This window comes from Cyanistes caeruleus, chromosome 4, assembly GCF_971803275.1.
Source record: "Cyanistes caeruleus chromosome 4, bCyaCae1.hap1.1, whole genome shotgun sequence".
Lineage (NCBI taxonomy): Eukaryota > Metazoa > Chordata > Aves > Passeriformes > Paridae > Cyanistes > Cyanistes caeruleus.
The window spans coordinates 24,518,732-24,532,257 of NC_141704.1; the positions used below are offsets into that span (position 1 = coordinate 24,518,732).

Here is a 13,526-nt window from a genome sequence, read left to right on the forward strand (position 1 = left end):
TTATGCTTAATTAATAAACTGAATTTACTTTTTTACTGAAGGATTGAGAAAAGGCAGAAGTAGAAGGCCCTGGCCCATAGACTTCTTCAGCCTCAGCACTTTGAAGCAATAAGGTAGCAGACGCAATGAGTGCAGAGGGGCTCCAACTTTACACTGTTAACAAGCAGCTCTTTGCAAGACAAAAACCACCAAATCTACTTGCATGTGATCCTATTTGCTGCTGAGTGCTAACAACACAGCAATACAACTTCAATGGTGTATTTCAGTTAACAATAAAAATCATTAGCTGTGTCATGTGTAGTTTAGATTGACTAAAAAATTCTTAGTTTCTTTGGTCTACCTACAACAGATGATAGAACAGTAGAAGGGTGCCTACTTGGAGCTGACACCACAGCTTGATGGCTGGGACATTGTCCCAGAAGGTGAGAGGGAGAATTTGAAGCTGAAATGCTTGAGTACAGCCCTGAATCCAGACTTCTCGCTTCTGGAAGCCCACTTCACTCATTCAGAGACACAGAAGAAGGTGAACAAACTTTCCCTGTGTATCATACTGAAAACTGTAAAGAAAATAACATTTGTACTCAATGGAGACTGACGGGTATGTGAGGAGCAGCTGGAGTGGGTTCCTGTCAGTTCTAGGATAAAACAGGGCACTCCACACTCCTGACACGTGAAAAAGTGCAGAGGTCTAATAAAAGATTTTCTACTGGTCTCTCCTACCCTTTTTCACCACACAAAAACATTCATATATATTTTGATGTGAATCAGACTGGAATCCTCTCTGACAGCATTTTGCTTGGGCTGAGAAAGGACTACTTGGGGCCCAGAGGACTGCTTTTGTGGAGGTGATTTTCAAGATGCCTTTCCACTGAGATTCAACAAGGTTTGGGATGCTGCTGTGGTGAGAGCATGCCCAGGACATGCCTACACCCTACCTAAACTCTGAATTTCTGCCCTTGAACTGTTCCCTTCATCCTGTTCTTAGTACAGCCATTGTGTCCCTGTTCCCTTGGAGAACTTACTGCTAGGTGAATTGCTCACCCTTTCCTGGACAGCCAACCTCCTTCTTGCTACCCATTCCTAGCTCTAACATCCCAAACCCATTCTAAATTTAGCAGAGGCTATTGACCAAAATGCTACCATTCTGCCACCCCTACCTCACCTATTCTTATGGGAACAGAGGGTTTAGAGTATCCCAAGTACTTCTAGTTCTGCAAGCAAATACTTCTCTGCTAATGGTCACTACTACAACAAAGTCAGAAAATTTTGCTTCACACCATTAACTGTGTTTATAAAGAGTCAAAACCTATGATTCTGGAAGCTAATGGGAAGCTGCTGTATTGACTGCTCATTAGCATGTCTTTTACTGCACACACTTTAGATTTTAAGAGGTAAAAAATACATGTAAGACCTGATTAAAATATGTTTTTCTTTTATTTCTAGCATATGTATAATCACAATAAATTTGAAATGTAATCCAAATCTTAAGTTGCAAAAGTTACAGATTATTCCTACCATACATATATTACCAATTCAAAGATGCACTGCTTTAGCTTTGTTCCTTCAAAGTTTTTGCAAAGCTTTTACCAGCCTCAATTTTACAGACCCACAAGATAGCTCTTCCTTAAATAAAAAAGTTTTAGTTGTTAAAATGACTGCTTATAACTCTTACCAACAAAGTTCTACTCTTAAACAAAGAACTTTAACATTCAAAAGACGTCAAAATTTCATCTGGAAAGTATATGTTTTTATTACTGAAGTATGCAAAAGCTTCCAGCTTCTATTCTTAGCATATTAAGAGAAATAGGTCCAAAGGGACTTCTAATAAAATAGCCAAAAAATGTGAAAGAAAAAAAATCCCAACATTTTACTGCTAGTATTTTTATTAGGACAGTGACAGAATGAAATCTCCTTAATGCTTGTTTTCTAGCTCCACTATGTTGACATATCTTTCAGCTAACACAAACAATTATCCGCAGGAACACAAACTCCTTCCTAGCTCATTACAAGAATAGTTCAGCACTCCTAATCATCTCTGACCTATCATGAAGTCACACAGCAGTATCTTTGTCTACTCTGTATCACCTGCATGTTACCCTTGAAGTTCTTAAGACACAATCCTTTCCAATTACTGCATGAACAGAAATTAAACTTTGGATTCACCATAGAAGAAACACCTAGATTCATCAGGTTCCAGGGAGGAGAGCCAGAGGAATCAAGCAAGCAAGGGAAGATACTCAAGAAGAAGGACAGCTAAAGCCAGCAAGCCAACAAGGCATGGGAAAAGTCAGTCCTAGTTGATGGACTATTTAAATTGTTTGGTTTGACATAAATTTCCTTAGCAATTGTGTCTTGGTGGAAAAAATAAGCCCTATCTCTTGCTCAGCCCTGTAAATGAAGGTTACATAATAATAAAGTTTAGTAAACAAAACTGTTAAAAAAAGGTTTGAAGTGAAAAGTATGATTGCTATCAGACCAAGTAATCACATCAATGAGAAAGCTTTTACACAGCGTGGCAGGGGAAGGCAGGGCAGGGCAAGGTGCAAAAGATCTTTTCAGTTTTTTATAAAGGTCAGCTGCATCTTCCAGAAGAGATGTTAGTGAGTGGGTGAGGACATATGTGCTCAAGACACATAAAACCCAGTCACTATTAAGCCATCCTTATGGATAATCATTAAATCAGGCATTATCCCACCCCCAAACAGTGTTCTCACAGCATGTCCTGTACAGGTTGAAGTACATAACCTGCTACAGGTTAAGTAGCACTTACATGGGAAAAACCTCTTACTGAGACATTCTGATGTTCCTTGGTTTAAACCTGCAAATCTGGCAAGGATACAGTTTATTGGTATGAGCTGAAATATATATACTTTTTTGTATTTCCTGAGGATCTCTGAGAAAAGCTGTACAGTCTTCAAGAACATGCATGTAAAGTTTACAACTTAGACAACATCTAAAATCCCAAAGTGGGTCTTATTTTCACAGCACTCAAAGGATCACAATGCACTTTATTTTCTCAACACATTAGCTCACTTGTATGAATTCAAAACTTCCCATTCAATATCTTAAAATAGTTTATGTGAATAAAAATAACATGAAGTTCTGAAGTTGAGCATTTGTTGGAACAAGACCCACTGTTTTGCACCTATAAGCACATAAACAATGTTACACAAGATAGTAACCACTGCACAGTAATATAGGCCTTCAGTTTTTAGGAAATACTGTTAAAGCTAAAGTAAAATATGGGAACATTTCCCTTCCTCCTTGCCTCCCTTGAAGGGGATTGAACAGAAACAGAATTAGTAGACAATTTAAGCGAAAAACCTAATTTTATTTATAATTGTTACAATACAATCACCATAAAACTTACAAGAACTGAAAATAAGACTTGCATAGACTTTTCTTTAAAAAATAATTATTTTATTATTTTTTTTCAGGCCAAAAACTCACCATTCAGTGTTTGGCACAAAGATCTAAGAAGCTTCACCCTAGGTCTATAATTATTAAAAAAAAAGAGCCACACATTTGGTTTATGTAGTAAGCAAAGCTAATACACAGCTGTGAATTTTTTCACTCAAATACTGGAAGTTTTCCGGGAAAGACTTCTTCGTGCTTTGGTTCAGAACTTAGAAATCAAAAGCAGGATCCATTTGCAAAATACATTCTTGGAAATGCATACAGTACTGTGTGCCACATCCCTCTTGATAGAAGGCACAACTTATGAAAGGAACATTCATGATATAAAACAGAAGCAAGTTCTGAAAGGCTAACAGTGATACCCACTACTTCTGGTGGATTTTTTTTTTTAATCTAAGCAAGACCTGCTCTTATTTTCTAACACCAACACTCCCCATCCCCAATCTATAAAATAATTTCAGTATGTGTAAAATTAAAGCTTTTCCAGGCATGAATGGTTGCAAGAAAGGACTATGAGCAAACATTTTTCTACTGGTGGAGTTACTTTCAAAACTAGAAATAAGGGTAGTCACTATCCCCCAAGAGCCCCTGTGTCAAAACCAAAGAAATTACTAAAGTCAAATTTTTTTTAAGTGTCATTCTTCCTGCCTACTTGAAGTCAGGAAAACAAAGCTGTACATGGCAGTAAAACTGATCCTTTTGTCTAAAGTGCTTGATGAAAGCAGAAAAACTGTAAAAATGATAAATTAGTGAAACCAGAGGTGGAAGTTACATTTATCATACAAAACAAGATAAATTGGAGCATTTTCACATTTTCTTGTTCCATTAAACAAGATACAGCAAAACAATTCTTCACAGTGAAGTGCTCCCTTAGAATGTATAGAGGTTGTAACACATTTTTTCTTACATTTCTGTGATATGAAGTAATTTGAAATAGGACTCAGAACCAGTATTCCAAACCAGAAAGTATCATTACAGCTAAGAAATGAAGATTACATAGGAAACTTTAAAAAAAAAAAAAAAAATCTTTGGGAAATGCTATTTAATACTTTCAATAATTTTAAATGCCCTGACATATATATTTTACAGTAGAAATGCAAGCGCCTTTGAAACTCAGCAATACTTGATTAGTTCTGTGCATGTCTTCTTTTATGACATCATCTTTTCCTTACACTGCACTGAGCAGAAAAGCATCCCTTCCACAGATATGAACTTCTGCCCAACCAGACACTTGCTGCAGCAGGAGCACAAGAAGCACTCCCGCGTAGCGTGCCAGTTGAAGTTGTTGTATGTTACACGCTGAACCTCTGGATCTATAGCATTATGACAGCCTTGGCAGATCTGTTTAGAAATAAAACAACACTCAAATGAAGCACATGCATGCTCTCTTCAAGTGCAATAAAACCTAGAAGTCTTAAATGTTTTTGGAAAAAGAGACAGGTGTTAAAAGAAGCCTTTTAAAAAAGTCTCCAGCTTTTGATTTTTTTTTCTTTATTTTTAAAGTGTTTTGATTAGAATGCAGCTGAGGGCACAGAATAATAAAATGGACATACAACTTACTTGCTGCTGGAACTAAGCTTAGACAGTTATGATGGTTAGTATTTCCCAATATCCAAATAACCATAAAAACCTTTTCTGTCAAACAGCACAGATCTTCATGTATTAACCTAAATATGTGAAGAGATTAGCTACAAATCTTCCTGTGCATTGACAGCTCTGTGGCAATGTCAAATAATTAAAGGTTATTAGAAGTTATTAGAATGTCTTGAATGCAATTCATCTTAAAATCTGGTTGTTCACAAACTATAAGTTAGATAAAGAAAGTTAATGTTTTAAGAGGGGAAAAAAAAAGTCTCTCCAAAAAAACAATTCCTCACTCCTACCTCAGAATTATTATTAACTGCCAACTAGAGATGACCACATTTTGTCCATTCACTATATAAACCACCTAGGTGCACATTAGACTGAGCCCCCAGCTAGTAGCTAGCTAACTTATAGACATGACTGCACCATCCTCTCACATTAGGTTCCAGCAGAATGATGAATCAAGAACTACCACTCTTTTCCAAACTTCTAGCTTTATCCTGTCAATCACTCTCCTTTTTAACACCTGTGGTTAGAAATAAATGAAACAGGAATCCCTAGATTGCAGTTATCACTACAGACTTTTACCAGATCAGCTGAAGTTGATTCCCACCAGGCTCAGTGAAGTACAATTGACAAGAACTAAACATTTAGCAGCATCACTCATCTTCACCTACTTCTTCTGTTACCAAATCCTGCTTCACCACTGGTTAAGCTCAAGGTGTTTTTCCAACAGGTTCCCTCCCAGCCCCCCACCCCCCCAGGCAATGGCTTTTGTTCAAGTTTATGAAGTGACAAACAATTGCCTGTCTAAAGTTGTGGGTTTTGTTTGTTGGTTTTTTTTTTCCTGAAGGGGAAGAAGATGAGTGACACAGGCCTAAACACACATTAATTTATACACTTTAGATACCTCCCAGACTGATAAAAAGTAAGAGTTTGAAGCTCCCTCCCTTCACAACACCAACACATCTGTAAGGGCTTACCGGAGCATGGTTCTTCATGTAGCAGGATTTGCAGACTGGCTTGTCATTCACTGTTATATAGGTTATCCCAGCCAAAACACAATCACAATCAAAACAGCAGAAGTGTTTCAGATGCCAGTTTTGCCCTTCTGCAAGAGTGTATTCATTGCTGAATATTAGCTACAAGGAAGATATAAACAAATATACAAGTAAACAAGTACATTCATTTGAACAGTGTACCTTTTAATAAATATAGCTTCTGGATGTTTTGTGATTTGTAAGGAACTCCCAGTGGTTCCACCATTATTTAACTGTTTCCCAAAAGCCTCCATGCTGCTCCCAAGAGTCTGCAGATGCCAGAGGCCCCAGAAGGGCTGTTCCCTGTTGCTGCTCAGAGTCAATTTGCCCCCTATTGCCCCTGATAAGGAGACAGCTGTGAAAGTTGAACTTGTTGGAAGAATTTTCCCTCACATATCACAGCCTATGTCCCCACAGATTGTGCAAAATCACCACCAAATCCAAAACAAACTATGGATCTTCCTGAATGTGCAGTGTCCATACTGGTTTCAGTTCTTTGCAACTAAAATATCAAGTAAACTGGTGAAAGCACATAATTTTCCTGCACTGAAATGTTTTACTAAAACTCCTAATCACTTCTCAGGGGACCAAACTTATGTGCTAGAAGAAAAGACCAGGATATTTCCTACCTCATCACATCCAGCACATCGGGGTCTTTCACTATCACAATAATGTCTTCCACAATACAGGTTACCATTCTTCCAGAAATAGATCATGTCTACTAGAAGTTCACTGCAGGTGCAACAGACAAAACAACCTGGATGCCACAATTTGTCATATCCAGCACGTTCTGCATAGACAGCTGGGTCACCTTCCTCCATCTTCAGTTTGCAGTGATAGCAGGACTGGAAAGACATTATTACCAAGTTAATTAAGTCTTTGAGAACTGTATTTATAAAAATTACATGCTATTGATATATTTAATAAATTCAATCTTTCCAGACTGAAATTAAAGCATTAGTTTAGTTCCATGAGTAGACAGTAAGGGTTCAGGATATACCTGTACCATACTTCAGGTTTAACTAACCAATTCAGGATGATGCACATTCTACTGACATAGCATTGGTGCTCCTTAAAAGGATTGTTGTACTTCGCTGTATTCACATTCTGCAGTTGCAGTCCAGTGTTTAAAAACACAACACACAATTAAAATTCATTTTATGCTCTGTAAACTTTACATGCTTAGGAACAAGGAGAGAATAATGAGCATCCATCTAAGCTAATCAACTATGACCAGAACACATGACAAGGAAATGGCTGTATTTATATATCATGAGAAGACCAAGCTGTATCTGCATAACTGGTGAGGGAAATATAAAATAAGTGAGCATTTCAAACTGATTCTGTTTAAATCTGTGTTTTAGAGAAACTAGATATGGCTGATGTCCAACAGCCTGTGATTAATAATTCTAGGACAGGGAGAGTGACTATGGATAAACTACAAAGCGTACATACACAGCTACACTACAAATAGTTGCAGGGACTTCAGTCTTTTGCCCTATAGCTGCTCACAGAGAGGGCTTTGCCATCAAGTAAAAAAAACACAGATGATTTATGTTACTGAACCAAAATTTTTTTATCTACAGTTTAATCACCAGTCTGGCATTTCCTGCACTCCAGCTGGTCTGTGGACTGGGCTGAACATCCTGGGAAGGCTTTCCTCTATGACTCACATCAGCCACAAATGGCTTTGTGTGTGCATATAAAAATAAAATACATATAAAGTGCCTCAGCTGTAAGGCATATTGATCAGATCCCAGATACCAGACAATTTCAAATGATATATAGAAAGACAACAAAAATGGAAGAACAACTTGCAACAGAAACAGAATGCAGAATGTAGGGAAACGAATGTAATGGAAATGAAAGTTCAAATATATATGTATATAAAGGTTTCTGACCTTTCTACTTTAGACCTCATACTCCAAGAGAAGTACACTGGAAGATTAAGTAGCTCCCTAGACCCAGGTCTAGGCAATGTGATTCCCTTGCCTACCACGTCCAACATCTCCAGCTTTGGTGGTTAGAAGTTATATAAAAATTTCCTTCTTTACAGCATGAAAATATGCTGACTACCTGTTTTTCTTTAATTCAGCTTTCAATCATGGTGAAAAAGCTTTATATTTGTAAACACAGAGACAATTATTATAGGTAGGTTTACTTTAATAGTGGAGACCTGATTGTTAGTGTTGTTGGGTTTGCTTTTTTTAAAATTTTTTATCAGGTTTCAAAGAAGTGCAGTCTATTCCGATAATAAAAATTAATTTTTCAAGAGATTCTTTTTACCACAGCTACAGGAATAAAGCTTTCAAACTCAGTCTGAAAGACAATGTACAAGAAAATCAGATTAGCAAAAATGCAGAACTAATAAAAAAAGGATGGTATTTCTTTTGCTAAGTATTTAAGAGCTCTTCTTTCATCAGTTCATGTTGAACTGTTAAAAAGCAGCTGAGATAATGCTAAACCATACAGCTAAACAAATTCGCATTGCAGAAATCAGACCCCCCCACCCCCCAAATACTTAAAAATAACATATGTAAATCCTGATTATTTAACCCAGTGTAAACTCAGTACCTAACAACAGATAAGAAACCCAAATGTTCACTTATGCTATTAAGCACCTACAAGCCTCTTTCTCAATCACAGCCCACAGTGATAATAGATGCTTGGCTTAAACTGCAGGAAGAATACTCAGGTGCCGCAGTAAGGAAAGTTGGATAGTGATAAACAGGTGTCATATAAAATCAAAGCACCTTCTGTTACAATTACTCAAGAGGACAGAGTACCTCCTGCTTTTGACTTATTTATAATCCAAGGCAGTTGGTCAGCAGGGGACAGTGCAAGATGTGTTTTTCTGTGGGTCTTCCTTGAGAAGGAGGTAAGTTAAGAACTTCTGTTGTGAAATCAAAGTAAACTGGCAGGAAAGGATGATTTAAGACGAAATGACAGTAACATAATCAAGCCGTGGAAAAATAACTTTTTAGCTTCTTAGGTTCTGCGTAACAAGACAGTAACAAAAAACTCCAAAAACCACCCCTGATCCCCTCCTTCTCCCCTCCTAAAAAAAAAAATAAAAAATTAGAAAACATCTACAGGTAATCAAATGGCAGAGCTTGAAAATTTTTAGGGTACGTGGCCATGTCCAAAGCTGAAACCTAAGTTCTGATTTTATATTTCACACCAGTAGTCATATACACTGTCAGAAACAAACAACAAAAAAGCACACCACACCCCACAATAATGCAAAAAGCCACATTCTACAATGTTAAGCAAACCTTTTTCTCCATCTAGAACTTGTATATTAATTTTCTGTAGGCAACCTGCATAAAATTTTAAGGATTCATATATATAATAGCAACATTTCTAGAAACCATCTTATAGTAGAGCTTTTGACACTCCTAAATAATGTCTACCTCCACTAAATTGATTCAATGTTCCTTCAGTAGTCCTACCCCTATTTTGTATTTGTAATTGGTAGTTGAGACAAGCGCAGCAGTAGTTATGGTCAGAAATGCTTGATTAAGGCTATAATTTTTGAAATATCAATGAAAACTGGGTAGTTTTATATACTTCGTTTTTCATTGAGCTACTACAAGGAGAAATCAGAAAAAAAATAGATGAGAATGGAGCTGAATATGAAAAGAAAGCTAGTCAAAAGAGCCATTGTATGGCTCAACTTGTTGGACACAGGATGGAAACATGTTACTTCATTATTCCTTAATTTCTTTTCATTTTAAGCACAATTTGTCAAGGGGGTAATTTCAGTGCTCTTCCAAGAAGAAGGAGAAAACAAGTTTCTAAAATAAAACTAACTCTTCAAGAGGAGAAGAATGTAACAATTAGTCCATAAGACAACACAAGCATTTTGATTATTATTCTGTAAAAGCCACCCTAATACACTATCTTCAAGTAAACAGGATGAAAGTGTCACCTAGGAAGTTATTTGCTGCAATGCATTGAATACTGTCAAAAAACAGGGCTCTATGCAGACATGCACAACATTTTCCAGTTCCCCTTCTTTCTTCCCCTCCCCAGATTTTTGCTATTCCAAATTAACAAATTTAATTGGGTTAAAATGACCAAATAGAGCACTCACATGATAATATACCTTCTTGCTTTATCTTTCCCTTTTTATACTTACATATTGAGATGCTTTCTGATTTTGGGACTTCTCCATTGCTCCAACAGCAGATGAGGTACCTCTGTCACGACCATTCTTCAAGTTATTCTCATCAGAAGCTCTCACTTCCACCTCACCAGGGAGCTTGACATCTCCTACACCAAGTGCCTCTTTTTTGTACTTCTTCACAAATTGTTCCATATGCCTGACTTCACTGGGGGAAAGCTCGTGGCATTTTGAAGGATCCTGATCGTGAGCAGGCAGCTGCTTTGCCAACTGCTTCTTCCTGTATTGCGCGCCTTCCGAGCCAGCAACAGGCTGCTTCTCCTTTGGTAACATCTGCATGTACTGTCTAGCCTGAATCAGGAGGAATTAGATATCAGATGGCACTTCAACTACAGACCCATTCTCATAAGCAAACACAACTAAAATAATCTCTACTGTTTTTAGTGACAGTCAAATTTGTCAAAAACAAGGTTCTTTCCATAAACATTAAGCTCCTGAAACAGTAATAGAGATAAAATACAGCAGATGCATTAATTGGCTTCTTCCCAGAGTAAGAGACAGGCTCCTTTTTAAGCCTTTTACAACATACAGAAAAGAGTTATTACTTCTCTGAGTAAATAACATTTACACAGCACCTTGTCTCTATCTATAAATAATGATCATGAGTATGGTCTTAGAAAAGTAGAATCTGAAATAATCTGCTTGGGTCATACAGCCCATTGAAGAAATAACTCAAGCTAAATAAAGGAAAAATAAAAAAGCCCTGGTTTTAATAAAGCAATGAAAAGGCTAAAAATCAAATTGGTAACTGAGTATTAAATAAGTCTTAGATGCACAAGGTTTGATTAATTCACTGAAAAGGAATAATTTGAGATAATGTCATTCTGACACGGACTGCACAACATTTTGGTACAATAAATTAATAATCAAAATTTGAGAAGTGAAGCAAGGTCCTCAGAAGGCTATCTACTATCTCATCTACTTCAGCTGAAAATATACTGGAAGAGAGCTGCTCTTTTAGATGTTAACACTGACCTTGTTCTTACCATATACAGTAAAAGTTACATGCAAGACCAAGTGTTCCCCTTAAGTTTAAACTGATGTGGTGTTGGGTTTGGTTTTTTTCCTTTAAGCCCATACTCCATGAAAATTTTTCAAGTTTATTTAAAAAAAAAAGAAAAGAAAAAAAAAAGAAAAAAGGGAAAAAAAAGGCAGGATACAGAAACTGGTCTCCATGGACTTAGTAGATAACTCTTAATCCTATGTATTAAAAACCACCTAATCTCCCCAGGTTTTTAAGAATTTCTACATACAAACATCCATAAAGCAAGATTTATTAAACAAGCACCATATTTTCAGTTTTGAGGAGGAAGAAAGTAAGACTACAAGAGGTAAAGTTATCTTTCCAATAAGCTCTATTACTTTATCTTCCAACTCCTGCCTTGAATATGAATAAATGCAAGTTGGACTTACAAGTGTCTGATTCTGAACAGGAGGAGCCCACTCATAAGTCACAGTATCGATGGTTATGTTCTTGGCTGGCACTGGGCTGGTCAGTATCATTACATTGCGTTTATACATGGGATTGCCATCATTTTTCAGCTTTGCAATGAGGGTTGTGTATTTTGTATCTTCAAAGAGTTTCCCCACTTTCCGATCTTCCTCATTGCTAGAAGGGATATCATGCTCCTCTTGGCCACATTTGCAGTTGCGGCATATTTTCCTGAAAATCATGGAAACAGCAACAAAATGACAATCTCACACCATCTGGGTGTGTAGTAACATCTGGGTATGTAGGAACCCAAACCCTTCTTTTCAGTGCTTTATTTTGGAAATATACACGTTTTTCTGCAATATGTCAAACATCTCCTTATGTATATCCTGTTGTATTATTCAAGTTGTCTATCTACAGATATTTTTATCAGATAGATATCAGTCAACTACACTAATGCATTTTTAATATGAAGCTATGCCATTTCTTCAGTTACATCTCGTACTGATCAAACACACATATCCATTATCAGTCACCAACCAGATTTATGATAACCTTCAACACAATTCCCCCAGCAATCACTTCCTTGGGCTTTTAGTTTTTCAGTTGCTCTTCATACATTCAAAGTTACACATACTATACTATTTTCTTCATATGCATTTCATTGTATGCATGACGTTTGGTTATCACCAGGTTGCTATCATGTGCAAACAAATATTTCCTAGAAAGGAAGAAAATGCATACAGACATACAAAGAGTGTAATTGCACCAAGTTCTGTTCAAAGCACAGCATTTAAACAGAAGATGAAAGAAAAGTTAAAGGCTTATATGGACAAAACCTTTCAAAATATCCCTGAACCAAGTCAGAGGTACTCTGGCACATGCTGTACACAATTTTCACAGAAAAAAGCCTTAAAAGGTAGAAGTATATCTACTTACTTGGATATAAATCATATTATTTCATATACAACACATTTCAACTGCTTTGGCTAACGAATATTAGAAAGCAATTTGTTATCTTAAGCATAATTAAACAATTCACATATAATAAACAGAACCTTGGATTAGACAAGCTAGTTTATTATTTATTAAAGGTGTCTCCAGAACTTCAGCTCAAAGCAGTCAGCCACAGCATACAGAAATTAGTGAAACTAGACGTTAACTAAAGGTTCTTATTATAGAATAAGAAATCTTAGTCTATAAGATTAGTCTATAATAAGGATCTTTGCAGTTTGAAGAGGAATGAGCAGTGTTTTATCCCATTATTTATCCTTCATATAGCAAATAGCATGAACTATTAGTTATAAAATGCTTCTGAACCCTGCTTGCCAAAACCCATCGAAATCTAACATACTTCTGCATCTTCCTTTATACAGTCTTGAAGGCAAGATAGGTGCCTTAAGATAAGGTACATCACAGGAAAACAACAAAAACATGCCATGACTCAGCAAGCCCCTGAAGTAATGGGAAAGGAAGGAGGATCTTAAATTGGCCACCTGAAGTGATACACAACCAGGTCCAAACATATGCTGTCTATATATACACCAGTTTGGATGAGGGGTACTAACATTTCAGTGTGTGGTGGATGCTGCCCTGGTCATGTGGTTTTATACAGAAACCATACATTAATTTAATGGCAACTGAAGTTATAAAGCCCACTCCAAATAAAAACACCTAACTGCAGTAAAAATGAGACACTCATGCAAAATACGAATATTAAACAGAAGTGACTCCACTTTGCAACACAAATACTTAAAGATATCACTTGTTTAAGTGTAGACTTCTGACAGTTTCCAACTCATTTCCACAACAGGAAAGACGTGCAGAATTTAAAGCTGATACGTACCTGGATAGCTACTAAACACTA

At 36.8% G+C, this 13,526-nt stretch overlaps 1 protein-coding gene across 7 annotated transcripts in view; it reads right to left on the reverse strand.

The window, feature by feature from the left end:
* The window catches only part of TES (testin LIM domain protein), a 60,502-nt gene that overhangs the window by 28,828 nt on the left and 18,148 nt on the right, over window positions 1–13,526 (reverse strand). For 6 of the 7 annotated variants that reach the window (XR_015286258.1, XR_015286259.1, XR_015286256.1 and 3 more), the window contains exons 3-6: window positions 11,641–11,890; window positions 10,183–10,518; window positions 6,671–6,886; window positions 5,985–6,143 (exon numbers count right to left, since the gene is read on the reverse strand). Coding sequence is in view for 1 of the 7 variants with exons in the window: in XM_023930256.2 (XP_023786024.2) it covers window positions 4,567–4,758; window positions 5,985–6,143; window positions 6,671–6,886; window positions 10,183–10,518; window positions 11,641–11,890 (1,153 nt within the window). In the remaining 6 variants the exon portion in view is untranslated. Of the gene's footprint in view, window positions 1–3,310; window positions 4,759–5,984; window positions 6,144–6,670; window positions 6,887–10,182; window positions 10,519–11,640; window positions 11,891–13,526 lie in introns of those variants that run through there. The other variant, XM_023930256.2, reaches the window with a different exon arrangement.